This window comes from Jaculus jaculus, chromosome 3, assembly GCF_020740685.1.
Source record: "Jaculus jaculus isolate mJacJac1 chromosome 3, mJacJac1.mat.Y.cur, whole genome shotgun sequence".
NCBI lineage: Eukaryota > Metazoa > Chordata > Mammalia > Rodentia > Dipodidae > Jaculus > Jaculus jaculus.
The window spans coordinates 126,356,243-126,371,855 of NC_059104.1; the positions used below are offsets into that span (position 1 = coordinate 126,356,243).

Here is a 15,613-nt window from a genome sequence, read left to right on the forward strand (position 1 = left end):
ATCTGTCTTACATGGGTCCTAGGGAATCAAACCTGGCTTCTTTGGCTTTGCAGGCCAACACCTTAACTGCTAAGCCATCTCTCCAGCTTGAGATAAAGTTTTTGAGGCCAGCCTGTGCCACAGAATGAATTCTAGGTCAGCTTGGACCCTGCCTTAAAAGAAAAGAAGGAAGGCCCAGAGTTCAATGTATTACTAAAAAATAAAAAATAAGCTGATTGTGGTAGTGCACGCCTTTAATCTCAGCACTTAGGAGGCAGAGGTAGGAGGATCACTGTGAGTTTGAGGCCACCCTGAGACTACATAGTACATTCTAGATCAGCTTGGGCTAGAGCAAGACCTTACTTTAAAAAACAAGAAACAAAATAAATAAGGGCTGTAGAGATGGCTTAGCAGTTAAGGTGCTTGCCTGCAAAGGCAAAGGACCCAGGTTTGATTCCCCAGGACCCATGTAAGGCAGATGCACAAAGGGTGCATGAGTCTGTAGTGGGTTATAGCTGTTGGAGGCCCTGGCATGCCCATTCTCTGTTTCTCTCTCTCTTTCTTCCTCTCTCTCAAATAAATAAAATATAAAAATATTTTTTTAAAGAAAAGTAAAGAGGAAGGGAAGAAAAGGAGAGAGGTAGAGAGACAAAGAAAAAATAGATTTAAATATGTTAACTTGAACTATAAGCATCAAGAATTGTGCAGTTCTGGAATAGGGACATGGAGATGGTTTGGCTGCTAAAACCACTTGCTTTTTCAGCCTACAGTCCCAGGTTCAATTTCCTATGTAAAGCCAGATGCACAAAATGGCATGTGAACCTAGAGTTCATTTGCAGCAGCAAGAGGCCCAAGGTGCCCATCCCCCCCCCCAAAGAATGTTGGAGAGCAAATATTCTTAAATTATATTCATCATCGATACCTTCAAACATGTGCAGCAGTAGAGAAGGCAGCATAACAATCCGGTGTGGCCCCTGCAGCAGTGTCTGAGGATGACCAGTCTTAGGTCATGCCTCCTCCCACCTGCTTTCCACTTGCTAAATCATTTAAAATCAGTTTTGTGCATCATGCTGGATTATTGTCCAAAGTTCTATGCTAAATGGGCTTTAAAACATACTGTGGATCTGGGGAGAAACATCAGCGACTGCTTCCTACAAGTGTGAGGACATGAGACCAGCTGAGTTTGATTCCCTAGGACCCACCAGGGCATGGCCATGCATGTAACCACAGACCTGTGGGGAGCAGAGATCAGAGAACTGCTGGGGCTCACAAACATTCAGCTCTGCATTCAGAGAGGGACTCCCCTCTCAAGAAAATGTGCTAGGCAGATATTCTCCTGTGGCTTCCATGAACCTGTGAGAGTACCTGAACATACATATACAGATGCCACACACCACCACCACTGCACATACTACACATGTTTACAAAAAAAAAAAGATACTACATATTTTACTTTTAAGCTAGTATTCAGTTGTGTTGTGTGGAAAGGCTTATGTCCTAAAGTCAGTGGATAGTTAAGGACCCAAGAAATCTTTCTACTTAATAAGACCTCCTCTACTGTTTTGTTGTTTGGACCCCTTCTCTTTTTTAAATTTTTTTTGTTTATTTTTATTATTTATTTGAGAACCACAGACAGAGAAAGAGACGGGGAGAGAGAGAGAATGGGTGCACCAGGGCCTCCAGCCACTGCAAATGAACTCCAGACGCGGGCTCCCCCTTGTGCATCTGGCTAACGTGGGTTGTGGGGAATCGAGCCTCGAACCAGGATCCTTAGGCTTCACAGGCAAGCGCTTAGCCACTAAGCCATCTCTCCAGCCCTGGACCCCTTCTATAAAGTAAAAATAGAAAAAAAAAAACCTAAAATATATATTTATCTATTTGAGAGAGTTGGTGTGGCAGAGCCTTCTGCCACTGCAAATGAACTCCAGATGTGCCACTTTGTTTCATTTCTCATGGGTGCTGTGGAGTTGAATTTGAGCCAGCAGGCATCCAAACAAGCACCTTTAACCACTGAAATATCTCCTTAGCCCCTGATGGGTAGTGCTGAGGAAGGACCAGGCCCGCTGGTTCCTCCCAAGGGGTTGAGGAAGAGGGTGAACGTCGGACGACTCAGAACCTCTCCTAGTCACCGGAGAAAAACCACACTGCGTCGGGAGTCTTCTTGAAGCAGAAATTCGCTTTATTGTTACATGTGGTTGGCTATATAATGTTGGGAACGAAGGCGGGGATTCTAGGATGGGGGAGAGGTAAGGGCCAATAGTAAACCGTGACTATTGAAATGATAATTCCAACTTCTGCACGGAGATAGCAGGCAAGAAGCCATTAGGCGTCTTGCTGAGTCCTAGCTGACCAGAGACAGGTCGCCAAACTTTAGCTCGGCTCAGGAAGTCCCACTAGGCCTTGTGTCCGGGCCTCTCAAGGACTAACAAGCCCCTCTTTAAAATTTTGGAGACAGGATCCCATGTATCTCAGGCTGGCTTTGAATATGGTATATAGGTGAGGATTACCTTCCCTCTACCTGCTGAATCCTGGGATTATAGGCATGCACTGCCACACCCAGCTTTATGTGGTGCTAGAGACTGAGCCCTGGGCTCTGGGCATGCTGAGAAAACTACCAGCTGAGCTGCATTCCCAGCCCCTTTCCATAAGACTGAAAATGTTTATCCTAAAGTTAGGTAGGATGTATTTCTAGCCACTTAGGAAGCTACGACACATGTGCACAAAGTAGCACACGTGTTCTGGAGTTCGGTTGCAGGGGCTGGAAGCCCTAGCATGCCAATTCTCTCTTTTGCTCTCTCTCTCTTCCTGTCATAAAAAAATAAAGTGACAAAGCATCTGGCATTCATTTGTGCTAGCAACAGTAAGAGGCCCTGGTGCACCTCCACACACGCGCGCGTGCGTAAATAAATAATAAAAAGCTATTTTAAAAAGATTATTATGGGACTGGGGAGATAGCTCAGTGGGTAAAGTGCTTCCCTTGCAAGCATGAGGACCTGAGTCCAATCCCTAGCACCCATGTTAAAAAAAAAGCTGGGCATGGTAGTGTACACCTTTGATCCCAGCACTTGGGAAACAGAGATAGGAAAATCAATGTGAGTTCAAGCCAAGCCTGAGACTACATAGGGAATTTCAGGTCAGCCTGGTTGAGACCCTACCAAAAAAAAGGCTGGAGAGATGGCTTAGCGGTTAAGCGCTTGCCTGTGAAGCCTAAGGACCCCAGTTCGAGGCTCGATTCCCCAGGACCCACGTTAGCCAGATGCACAAGGGGGCACTCACATCTGGAATTTGTTTACAGTGGCTGGAGGCCCTGGCATGCCCATTCTCTCTTTCTCTGCCTCTTTCTCTGCCTCTTTCTCTCTCTGTCTGTCACTCTCAAATAAAAAAATAAACAATTAAAAAAAAAAAGACCCTACCAAACAACAACAAAAAGATTATTAGCCGGGTGTCATGGTACGTGCCTTTAACTTCTGCACTTGGGAGGCAGAAATAGGAGGATTGCCACAAATTTGAGGCCACCCTGTTGGTCAGAGAGGCTCAGGAGCCCCCCCCCCAAAAAAAAATACATGCTAAGCTGGTTGTGGTGGCTCATGCCTTTAATCCCAGCACTCAAGAGGAAGAAGTAGGAAGATCGCTGTGCATTAGAGGCCACCCTGAGAATACATGGTGAATTCCAGGTCTGCCTGAGCTAGAGTGAGACCCTACCTCAAAAACAAAACAAAACAAAACAAAAAACCAGAACAGAACGAAAAGATTATTTTGTAGTTTGTATATTAGTACCTGTGAGCTTAACATAAGTTGAAATTTTCTTTCTTTCTTAGAATGGAATCTATTGAGAAAATGGAATCTGATTTTAAAAACTGCCACATGTTTCTTGTAACCATTTTAAACAAAGCTGTCTGTAGAGGATCTTTTCCCCATTGTGAGTATGTTACAATATTGCTAGTTCTAGAATTTTCTTGCAGCTATATCTTTGTCATTGTTTCTTCTTGATCAGATGAAGAATTTGAATTTCCCACTGTTTCAAAACTGCAAAGTCCCTCAGCCATGCTTTGATAAGTGTTTCAGAATGACACTGAAGTGAATATCAAATATCACTGAGCCTGAAGATCATGCTTTCTAATGCATGACTGGCTACACCAGTGATTCCTAAAGCTGAATGCAGCAGGTCGCAGACTAAATGTGTCGCTCTACTATCCTGTGTAGCCTTTCCAAAAGATAGGATGTTTTTTAGCAGTTTCAAAACTCTTCAAGGCTTCCTCTCATTACAGGTAGTAAACTTTACAATTCAGAACACAAAGTGTTAAGTAGACAGGAGAGGCTTATGGGGTGAGTTATAAAGAAAAGAAAGTGATTAGTCTGGAAGCAAAACTAAGTAATAACTCTGCCGAGTATTTTTTTGTAAAGAATGTATACAATGTTAATCTGTTCTCCATTCTGCATATTTTGATTGCATATTTTGATTCCTCACTAAGAGGAACCAGACATTGAATAAATACTGTGTTATGTGTGGGTGATGCATTTGTCCATATTTGCACTGGGTGAGGGTTATGGAAGTTAATGCCATTTATAAATTAAAACATGCCATTGTGCTATGAGCTGGCTCCAGGTGTTAATGCTATATGGAACAAATGTTTTTTTTTCAGTGAAATACCATTTTTTAATTTTAAAAATTAAAGTTATCTGAAATAGAAATGTCATATTGACTACTTCCACTTATAGTTAATAGGTGAGGAGTCTTGTAATATATAGTAAAACATTAGCATTTTAATATAAAAATGTTTCCAGCATTTTTTAAACATTTGAACACATACCTATTTTTAACTTTATTTTTATTCTTCCACAGTGGAATCTCTAGCATTGTCACTTATGGCTGGCATGGAACAAAGTTAAATATCTTGGATGTAACAAGTTCCTTAGTATACCTCATCTTCATATATTTATATTTTCACCATTTGTTTCTGAGAAGTAAGAATCTTTTTATTTTTGTTTATGTTAAAAATGTGCTCAGTCCAGGCACATGGATTGTAGGTGACTTCTCTGGAGATTGTTAGATACTGTATAAATTTATGTATATGAGATTGTGTACATAATTACAAAGTATATGTAGCCTATGTATATAGATTGTTGACTCATATTTATATAAATATGCTGGTAAATATTGCAATATATTGTTTTTAAAGTGTAATTATTATTAAAAATAAGTAAATGCATTTGTCTTTTTTTTGCATTTTGTTGTTTTATAAACTGGTTCTGCCTGTATAGCCTAGGCTGGCATCAGACTCATGGTCTTTCAGCACTAGCTTATTTTTTTTTTTAATATTTTTATTTTTATTTATTTGCAAGCACAGAGAGACAGAAAAAAGAAAGAGAATGGGCACACCAGGGCCCTTAGCTGCTGCAAGCGAACTCTAGATGCATGGGTGACTTTGTGCATTTGCCTTTACATGGGTACTGTGGAATTGAACTCAGGTTGTTAGGTTTTGCAGGCAAGCAACTTAACTGCTGAGCCATCTGTCCAGCCTCAGCTTCTTGAGCACTGAAATTAAGGGTGTGTACCACCATGCTATACACAAAGTGGTACATGTATCTGTGATCCCAGTGGGAGGTGGAGCTAGGAGGATCAGAAGTTCCCGGGACAGGCTTGTTTGCAATAACAAGAGACCCTGTCTCAAAGAAGGAAGCTCATAGACATTTCAAGGGTTGTCCTGTAACCTCAACTCCTGCTCTGTTGTACACATACATGTGCACATGCAAGTAAATAAATATCAGCTCCAAAGCTGGGCGTGGTGGCGCACACCTTTAATCCCAGCACTTGGGAGGCAGAGGTAGGAGGATCGCTGTGAGTTCGAGGCCACCCTGAGACTCCATAGTGAATTCCAGGTCAGCCTGGGCTAGAGACCCGACCTCAAAAAACCAAAATAAATAAACAAATATTAGCTCCAAATTGGCCAAAGACTTTAATGTAAAACCTAAAGCTGGTATACACATAGGCAAGAACTTTCTGAAAAGACTCTAGTTACTCAAGAAATAATGCCTACAATTCACACTTTGGCCACTGTAAGCAAAGGAAGTAAAATAAATAGAATAATAGGAAATCTTTGCTAATCATATATCTGACAGGATTAATTCTAGGGTGTGTGTGCATGTGCGCGCGCGCGTGTGTGTGTGTGTGTGTGTGTGTGTAAATGAAGCAGTCCAACCAATCAAGGTAAGAATAAAATGAAAAGTTGGTTCTCAAAAGATGAAATACAAGCCAAGTGTGGTGGCATGCTTCTTTAATGCCAGCTCTCTGAAGACAGAGGTCAAAGGATCGCTGTGAGTTTGAGGCCACCCTGAAACTACATAGTGAATTCAAGATCAGCCTGAGCTATAGTGAGATCCTACCTTGAAAAACAAACAAACAAGCAAACAAAAAAAGATGAAGTACAAATAGTCAATAACATGAAAAAAGAAAAAGGGGTCTGGGGAAATGGCTCAGTTCATACAAAGCTTGCTATGCAGCTCTGAGTTTGCGCCCTCAGACTCCCATGTAAAAGACAGAAGCTATGGTGGGCTTCTGTAATCTCAGTATACTTATGGGGAAAAGGGATACAGAAACAGGTTGAATTTCCTGAAAGCTTGGGAACAGTGATGAGTGAGAAACCTCACAAGATGAGGACCCACCCAAAAGCCTCTTACCTCCACATGCTCACCATGGCACATGTGCTCCTGCATTCATACACACGAATGTGTGCACACACAGGAAATAAGTAAAGATTTAAAATATAACTTGGGGGCTGGAGGAGATGGCTTAGCAGTTAATACATTTGCCTGCAAACCCTAATGACCTAGATTTGATTCCTCAGTACCCACATAAAGCCAGATGTACAGTGGCACATGCATCTGGAGTTCATGGTACACCCGTGCTCTCTGTCTGTCTTCTCTCTCTCTCTTCTCCCCCCCCCTTGCAAATAAATTAAAAAACATATTTTCCCAACTTCCTCAGTGGCCTGGTAGACTCCTGATGCAGAACAAGTGTGCATGTGCAAGAAGTGCTGACCATAGTGTAAAAGACAGCATGGCCAGTAACTAAGTGCCCACAAAATTGTGAAAGAAATGTTGGAGACAACAGATGGGTTTAATGTGATTACATTTGTGAAGTCTGTGTGTGTGTGTGTGTGTGTTCTGGATCAGCAGAATCCCAAATGTCATAACCCTTTTTAAAAAATACTTTTTTTTTTTTTTTATATTTAAGACAGGGAAAGAGTCAGAAGGAGGAGAGCGAGACCGAGAGTGAGAGCGAGCAAGAGAGAGAAGGAATGGGCACACCAGGGCTCCCAGCCACTGCAAATGAACTCCAGATGCATGCACTGGCTTATGGGTACTGGGGAATCGAACCGAGGTCCTTTGGCTTTGCAGGCAAGCGCCTTAACCACTAAGCCATCTCTCCAGCCCCCTTAAAAAATACTTTTATTTACTTATTTATTTGCAAGCAGAGAAAGAAAGAGAAAGGCACACCAGGGCCTCCAGCCACTACAGAGGAACTCCAAACACATGCACTACTCTGCATCTGGCTCTACCTGGGTACTGGGGAATTGAACCTGGGTCATTAGGCTTTGCAGGCAAGTGCCCCAAACTTTAAGCCCCAAGACATACCCTTAAATCCCTTCCTTCAACAAATGTGTAAGGATTATCCCAAGTCAAGTTCCTTGCCCTTTGTCCATAAACTGTTCAACTTGTGCACATATTACTGTTTTCTTGGCTATTCAATAGTAAACATTTGGCTGTTCTGTCAGCTAAGCTACAGCCACAGAACATCAGACCAGCAGTGATGGCAGATGCACAGGTTCACCCTTAGTTCAAATGACTCCAAAGGTCAGTTTTTCTGTTCTCCCAGGTTGTGCTGTAGATGAAGCTAGCAGTTAATTCTCCTTTCCCTCAGGCTCCACTATTCAAAAAAAAAAAAAAAAACAGCTAGCCTGCTTTTGGGTAAATGACCCCAGTAGTTTAAGTTCCTAACCCTAAGGTTCTGTTCCTAGAGGTAGCTTTCCCATTCTTGGATATACAGCTCCAAGGGTTAGTTTCTATAATTCCAAGGCTGTGCCTTCAGCTGGGCTTATGAAAAGATTTACAACTTCATACGCCATTGAGGAAATGCAAGTCAAAACCACAGTAAGATTGTCATACTACTAGAATGGCTATAATTTTTAAAATTGGAATCCTCATTTACTACTGGTAAAACAAAGTGGTTCTGATATTGCATAAAACAACTTGGTGGTTTCTCCATCAATTAAACAGAATTACTATCTGCCCCAGTAATTCCACTCCTGGATATATACTCCAAACTAGTAAAGGCATAGGTTGCAAAGATGGCTTAACAGTTAAAGGTACTTGCTTGCAAAGCCTGACAGCCTGGGTTCAATTCCTTAGTACTCATATATAGCCAGTTACACAAAATGGTGCACGTATCTGGGGTTTATTTGCAGTGGCCAGAGGCCCTGGTATACCCATTCTCTCTCTCTCTCTCTCTCCTTCTCTTTCTCAAGTAAATACTATTTTTTTTTTAATGTGAGAGAGAAAGAGAATGGGCACACCAGGGTCTCCAGCCACTGCAGTCAGACTCCAGACATGTGCTCCACCTTTTGTGTATGTTCAACCTTAGGCACTTGTGTCACCTGTTGCATCTGGCTTACATGGGATATGGAGAGTTGAACATGGGTCCTTAGGCTTCACTGGCAAGTACCTTAACCACTAAGCCATCTCTCCAGCCCAATAAATATTAATATTTTTTAAAGTGCACGCATGTGTACAATCAAACAGCAATATTAACAATGTAGCCACAAGAGAAATTCCCCAAATATTCATTAACAGATGCCTAGATAAAATGTACTGTAATTCCAGCACTCAGGGAGGCAGAGGTAGGATTTCAGATTTCACACCAGCCTAGGGTCCATAGACACCACCTCCAAAATAAATGAATTAAACCATTTTTAAGAGGTGACATACTGTAAATGGTTCCTTCCCAGTCATGTTGAAAACAGTTCTCAAGCAGGAATGTGGAGAAGGTGATTCTCATGACTGAATGCTGTTGTTGCAGGAAGGAGATGGCTGTTGTGGGAGTGATTCCTAATGAAAGGTCACTCCACTCTTCCCTTATCTCCTCTGTACTCTTCCAGTCTGTCATGGGCGAAGAACCAAAGAGGCTCCTGCCAGATGCAGCACTCTCAGCACTGGACTTGCTAGACTCTGTAACTAAATCTCACCCAGCCTTGCCTGTTCTGTTATAAAAGCACCAGATAGACAAGACATCACCCCAGATTATGAGGCAGAAAGCTTGGTATCACAAGAGTTCTTAAAGGGGGCAGCACAGCAGAGAAGGCTCTGGTGATAAGTAGCATTAGAGAGTTGCTAAGGCCTAGCTTTGAGGCCAGAGAGCAGGCAGGCACTGAGAAAGGTAGGCAGCCCCTGGCAGTTGGGAAGGCTTTCCCAGAACAGCATGGCTCGCGGTGGCATTTCCATGTGAAGCTCAAGTCAGATCTGGAGTACAGAATTATGATAGTTATGTCATCTTAATGCAGTGTTAGTTTTCTGTAGCCACTTTAACATTACCATAAATTTGATGGGTTAAAACCAGAGATATTAGGGCTGGAGTGATGGCTTAGCTGTTAAGATGCTTGCCTGGAAAGCCTAAGGAATCGAACCAGGTTTGATTCCTTAGTACCCATATAAGTCAGATACACAAGGTGGTTCATGCATCTGGAATTTATTTTCAGTAGCTGGAGGCCCTGATGCACCCATTCTTTCTCTATCTGCCTCTTTCCCTCTCTCTAAAATAAATAAAATATTGTTTTTATTTATGAGAGAGAGGGAATTGGCATAATAGGGCCTTAGCCACTGCAAACAAACACCACATGTGCGCATCGCCTTGTGCATCTGGCTTATGCTGGGGAGTCAAACTTGGGTCCTTAGGCTTCGGAGGTAAGTGCCTTAATTGTTAAACCATCTCTCCAGCCTAATAAAAATATTTTTTAACCATAGGTATTCATTCTTTCAACATTCTAGAGGCTAGAAGGCCACCTCACCTCAGTCATGTAAGGACAGTTGTTGTAGGACTTTAGAGCCCACTTGTATAATCCAAAATAATCCCATCTCAAGAATTTAATTGTATTAGCCAACTTTTTTTTCTTCTGCTCTTATAAGATTATTGTCTTAGCCTGTTAGGGAAGCTGTGACAAAATACCACAAGACCGAGTGACTAATGAACAACAGCATTATTTATCACAGTGCTAGTGGCTACAAACCAAGTGAGCCTAGGAGAGTCAGTATCTGGTGAGGACCTCCTCACTGGATCTCACATGACAGAAAGGGCAAGACAGCTCGCTGACTTTTCTCTTAGAAGGCACTAATTTATTCATGAGGTCTTTACCTGGGTGATCAGCACCTAATGCCTTCACTTTGGAGAACAGGTTTCAATATGTAAACTTGGGGGTGGGAAAATACAAACATTCGGACCACAGCAGAAAGGCTCCAGGGATTTGGCAGTAGTGTGAAGCAGCTGAATGAAGTCAAGAAACAGATTAATAATAATGTTCAGCTCATTTTTACTTAGTCCAGGGCCCTTACCCAACTTTTAGGATGAGTCTTTCCACTTCAGCCCAATCTAGAGCTCCCTCACAGACATTCCCAGAGGTTTGTCTCCTAGGGAAATCTAGATCCTGTCAAGTTGACAACAGTAACCATCACAATAACCTTTCTCAACTTGACACCCAAATATATTATAGTTAAACCATAACCAAATTATGTAAAAAATTTAAAAGGGAATCTGGGTGTGGTGGAGCACGCCTTTAATCCCAGCACTCGAGAGGTGAGGCGGAGGTAAGGAAGATCGCTGTGAGTTCAAGGCCACCCTGAGACTACATAGTGAATTCCAGGTCACCCTGGGTCAGAGTGACCCCATACCTCAAAAAAAAATTAAAATTAAAAGGAGAGGAAATATAGGCATATATCCAAAGGACTCATCTCATTTCCTTAGAAGTACATGCTCAACCATGTTTATTGCTGCTCAATTTATAATTGCTGGGAAATGGAACCAGCCTAGATGTCCCTCAACTGATGAGTGGATAACGAAGATGTGGCACATTTATACAACGGAGTTCTACTCAGTGGTAAAGAAAAATGAAGTTATGAAATTTGCAGAAAAAATGGATGGACCTGGAAAGGATTACAATAAGTGAGGTAACCCAGGCCCAGAAAGCCAAGCGCCACATGTTCTCTCTCATATGTGGATACTAGCTACAGATGATTGGGCTTCTGCATGAGAATGAAAATACTTAGTAGCAGAGGCCAGTAAGTTAAAAAGGAGACATAAAGGGAAGAGAAAGGATGGGAGGAGGGTACTTAATAGATTGATATTGTATATATGTGAGTACAATGATTGTGATGGGGAGGTAATATGATGGAGAATGGAATTTCAAAGGGGAAAGTGTGGTGGGGGAGGGAGGGAATTACCATGGGATTTTTTTTATAATCATGGAAAATGCTAATAAAAATTAAAAAAAAAAAAAAAAAGGAGAGGAAATAAACTACCCCTCACACTTCAGCCAAGCCACAGCTGAAACCACATAGGAATTGGGGAGACTAGCATGAGTGTTGCTTCCATGCTGAACCTGATAATCAGTGCCAGGGTGTAGGAGACAGAACCTACCAAACTCCTACCAAAGAGGAAATCCAGAGGCTCTTAAAACCTTGGCACTGAGCCGGGCGTGGTGGCGCACGCCTTTAATCCCAGCACTTGGGAGGCAGAGGTAGGTGGATTGCCATGAGTTCGAGGCCACCCTGAGAATACATAGTGAATTCCAGGTCAGCCTGGACTAGAGTGAGACCCTACCTCAAAAAACCAAAAAAAAAAAAAAAAAAAAAAAAAAAAGCTCGGCACTGAAGTAGATTTAAAACACACCCATCACAGCTCAGGGAATTTTGCAGAAGAGGGGGCTGAAGAATTGCAAGAGCCACAGGTTGAGACATCATGCCTAGAGATGTTGCTCTTCCCCTCCCCCCCGCAAAAAAAAAAAAAAAAAAAAAACTGGCTGCTGTGCCCACAATGCATAAATTACAACCGAATAGGGAATACCTGGCAACCCCACTGAGGAGCATCCCTAAAGGGATGGAGCCAAGGACAAGGGAAAAGAGGGTACCAACACAACACATGATGTATCCATTCAAAACACGTTAATAATAATTATTATTAATAAAAATAAAGGAGCTGGGTGTGGTGGGACACACCTTTAATCCCAGCACTTGAGAGGCAGAGGTAGGAGGATTGCCATGAGTTGAAGGACACCCTGAAACTACATAGTGAACTCCAGGTCAGCCTGGGCTACAGTAGAACCCTACTCAAAAAAAAGAAAAAAAAAGCCATTTTGAAAAATTTACATAATCCCCTCACAGCACCCTCCTTTGTCCCCCTTCTCTAACCCCCTCTTGTTTGCAACCAGCCCTCTTCTATATTGATGTCTTTTTTTTTTTTTTTTTTTTTGCCTTCCTCCATCAAACATGACAACATATTGATGGGCCCAATATTAGGTAAATCTTCTACAGGTAAGTCTCATCTGCTGTGAGATCATGAATGCAAAACCGCTTTGTGTCTGAAAGACAATGTTCCATAGCACTCCTCCGCATCCATTGGCCCTTACATCCTTTCTGCCATCTCTTCCACAATGGTCCTTGAGCCTTGAAGGGTGTGATAGAGATGTCTCATTTACTGCTGAACATGCAACTGTCAATTCTAAGTACTTTGAATTTTTTTTTTTGCAGGTTTTTTTTTTTTTTATGAGGGAGAGAACTGGTGTGTCAGGGCCTCCAGCCACTGTGATTGAACTAGAGATGTGTTTTCCACCTTGTGTGTCTGGCTTATGTGGGATCTGGAGAGTGGAACATGGGTTCTTAGGCTTCACAGGCAAGTGCCTTAACCACTAAGTCATCTCTCCAGCCATACTCTGATGAATTTTGAGTGTCCTCAGTAGTCAGTACCATCTGAACAAAGGGACTTCTCTAACCCAAACTGAGAGCAGCTCCAATATTTGTGCATAGACATAAATATTTAGAGGGCAACTTGGTGGGCATAACATATCCATTTAGTCAAACAACAGTTGTAGCTTTCCCCATAGGGCTTATGACCTTCCTAGTCATAGGCTCTTGACTAGGTTTCCAGTATGAGGCATGAATTCCCTCCCATGGAACAGACATCAGATCCAATCAGAGAGCAGTTTGTTACCCCTATAACCGACATGCCACTATTGCACTAGTGGACACATCTTGCCTGGCTGGCCAGTGGTATAGTTTTCAGGGTATACTATTGGTTAAACCAGTGATGACTTTTTCCCCCCCTGCATAGCAGCCTGTGTAGCACTTTCCAGCACTATGACAGCTAGTCAGCAGGAAAGAGGCTTCTAGCTCAGCTTCAGCTTGAGTTCTCAATTTCCTTACAACCATATCATATGGTGTCTTCAGCTGTAGGGTTGAGGTGGTTTGATTCAGTTGTCCCCCATAAACTTAAGTGTTCTGAATGCTAGGTTCCCAGCTGATAGAGATTTGGGAACCAAAGCCTCCTGGAGGTAGTGTATTTGGGGGGGGGGGGCACTAATGGGTATTAGCCAGTTTCCCCTTGCCAGTGTTGGGCACACTCTTCTGTTGCTATTGTCCACCTTATGTTGGTCAGGGGGTGATGTCCACCCTCTGCTCATGCCATCATTTCCGTTATCATTGAGATTCTCCTCGAGTCTATAAGCCAAAATAAATCCTTTTTTTCCCCAAAAGCTGCTCTTAGGCAGGTGATTTCTGCCAGCAATGTGAACTTGACTGCAACAAGGTTTCCTACTATTTAGTTCTGGTGGGCAGCCAAGAGCATTGGCAATAGGGGCCTCCCTGACCAACATCTCAGTGTAAAGTATCCTATCCCTTGACATGGTGATCTTCCTTATAACAATCTATGGCTTCTAGCTACAGCATTATCCAACCCCACAGGGTATTTTTTTAAATTTATTTATTTATTTGAGAGCGACAGACACAGAGAGAAAGACAGATAGAGGGAGAGGGAGAGAATGGGTGCGCCAGGGCTTCCAGCCTCTGCAAACAAACTCCAGACACGTGCACCCCCTTGTGCATCTGGCTAACATGGGACCTGGGGAACCGAGCCTCAAACCGGGGTCCTTAGGCTTCACAGGCAAGCTCTTAACCGCTAAGCCATCTCTCCAGCCTGGTATTTTATTATATTTTATTTTATTTATAGATTTGCAAGCAGAGACAGAGACTGGGCTATACCAGGGCCCCCAGCCACTGCAAGCAAACTCCAGATGCATGCACCACTTTGCTCATCTGGCTTTATGTGGGTACTGGGGAATCAAACCCAGGTTATTAGGCTTTACAAGCCAGCACCATAACTGCTGACCCATCTCTCCAGCCCTCCCCATCCCTCACACAGTATTTATGCCTAAACTCTCCCTATTTATTTGAAAGCAGAGAAAGAGAATGAGGATGGGGGTGTTGGGCATATCAGGGGGCTCTTGTCACTGCAAACTCCAGGTGCATATGCCACTTTGTGCATCTGGCTTTACATTGAGTACTGGGGAAGCAAACACAGGCCATCAGGCTTTGCAAGCAAGTGCCTTTAACCATTAAGCCATCTCTCCAGTCACCCTTTAACACTTTTTTAAAATTTTCACTTATTTGAGAGAGAAAGGAAGAGAATGGGCGCACCAGGGCCTCTAGCCCCGAAACAAACTCCAGACACATTCACCACCTTGTGCATCTGGCTTATGTGGGTCCTGGGGAATTGAACCGAGGTCCTTTGGCTTTGCAGGCAAATGTCTGATCTGCTAAGCCATCTCTCCAGCCTTTAAAAATATTTTTTTATTATTTGAGGGATACAGTGAGGCAGAGCTAGAGAGAGAATGGCCATGCCAGGGCCTCCTGCCACTGCACATGAACCCCAGATGCATGCACGACTTTGTGCATCTGGCTTTGCGTGGGTACTGGAGAACTGAACCCAGATCATCAAGCTTTGTAAGCAAGTGCTTTTAACCACTGAGCCTTCTCTCCAGCTCTCCCCTGCCTTAAAAAAAATTATATTTATAGTGTGTGTGTATGTGAGTGTGTTTTCAAGGTAGGATCTCACTCTAGTTCAGGCTGACCTGGAACTCACTGTGTACTTCCAGGCTGGCCTCAAACTCACAGCGATGCTCTTACCTCTCTCTTCCTTCCTGGAGGAGAGTCAGCCAAAGATGACCACCAAGCGTTCCACAAGCTGGAGGCAGTTTGAGGGCTGAAGAGGTGGCTTAGTGGTTAAGGTGCTTGTCTGCAAAGCCTAAGGACCCAGGTTCAATTCCCAGTGCCCATATAAACCAGATGCTCATGGTGACACATGCATCTGGAGTTCGTTTGCAGTGGCTAGAGGTCCTGGCATCCCTGTTCTCTTTCTCTTGCTCAAATAACAAACCAGGAATGCTGAATCTGCTAGAGGGAGGCATGGGAAATACAGTGCAAGATACAGGCATAGGTGAGAACTTTCTGAAAAGGACTCCAATAGCACAGCAAGTTGCCCCAAGAATTAACAAATGGGACTACATGAAATTATAAAGTGTCTGTACAGCATAGCAAG

At 43.0% G+C, this 15,613-nt stretch overlaps 1 protein-coding gene across 1 annotated transcript in view; it reads left to right on the forward strand.

Moving 5' to 3' along the window:
* Tubgcp5 (tubulin gamma complex associated protein 5) overlaps positions 1-5,189 on the forward strand; it is a 37,197-nt gene extending 32,008 nt beyond the window's left edge. Inside the window, exons 22-23 of the mRNA XM_004661939.2 lie at positions 3,798-3,898; positions 4,823-5,189. Coding sequence (XP_004661996.1) covers positions 3,798-3,898; positions 4,823-4,869 — 148 coding nt within the window. The 3' untranslated portion in view covers positions 4,870-5,189. The remainder of the gene's footprint in view (positions 1-3,797; positions 3,899-4,822) is intronic.
* The last annotated feature ends 10,424 nt before the right edge of the window (positions 5,190-15,613 follow it).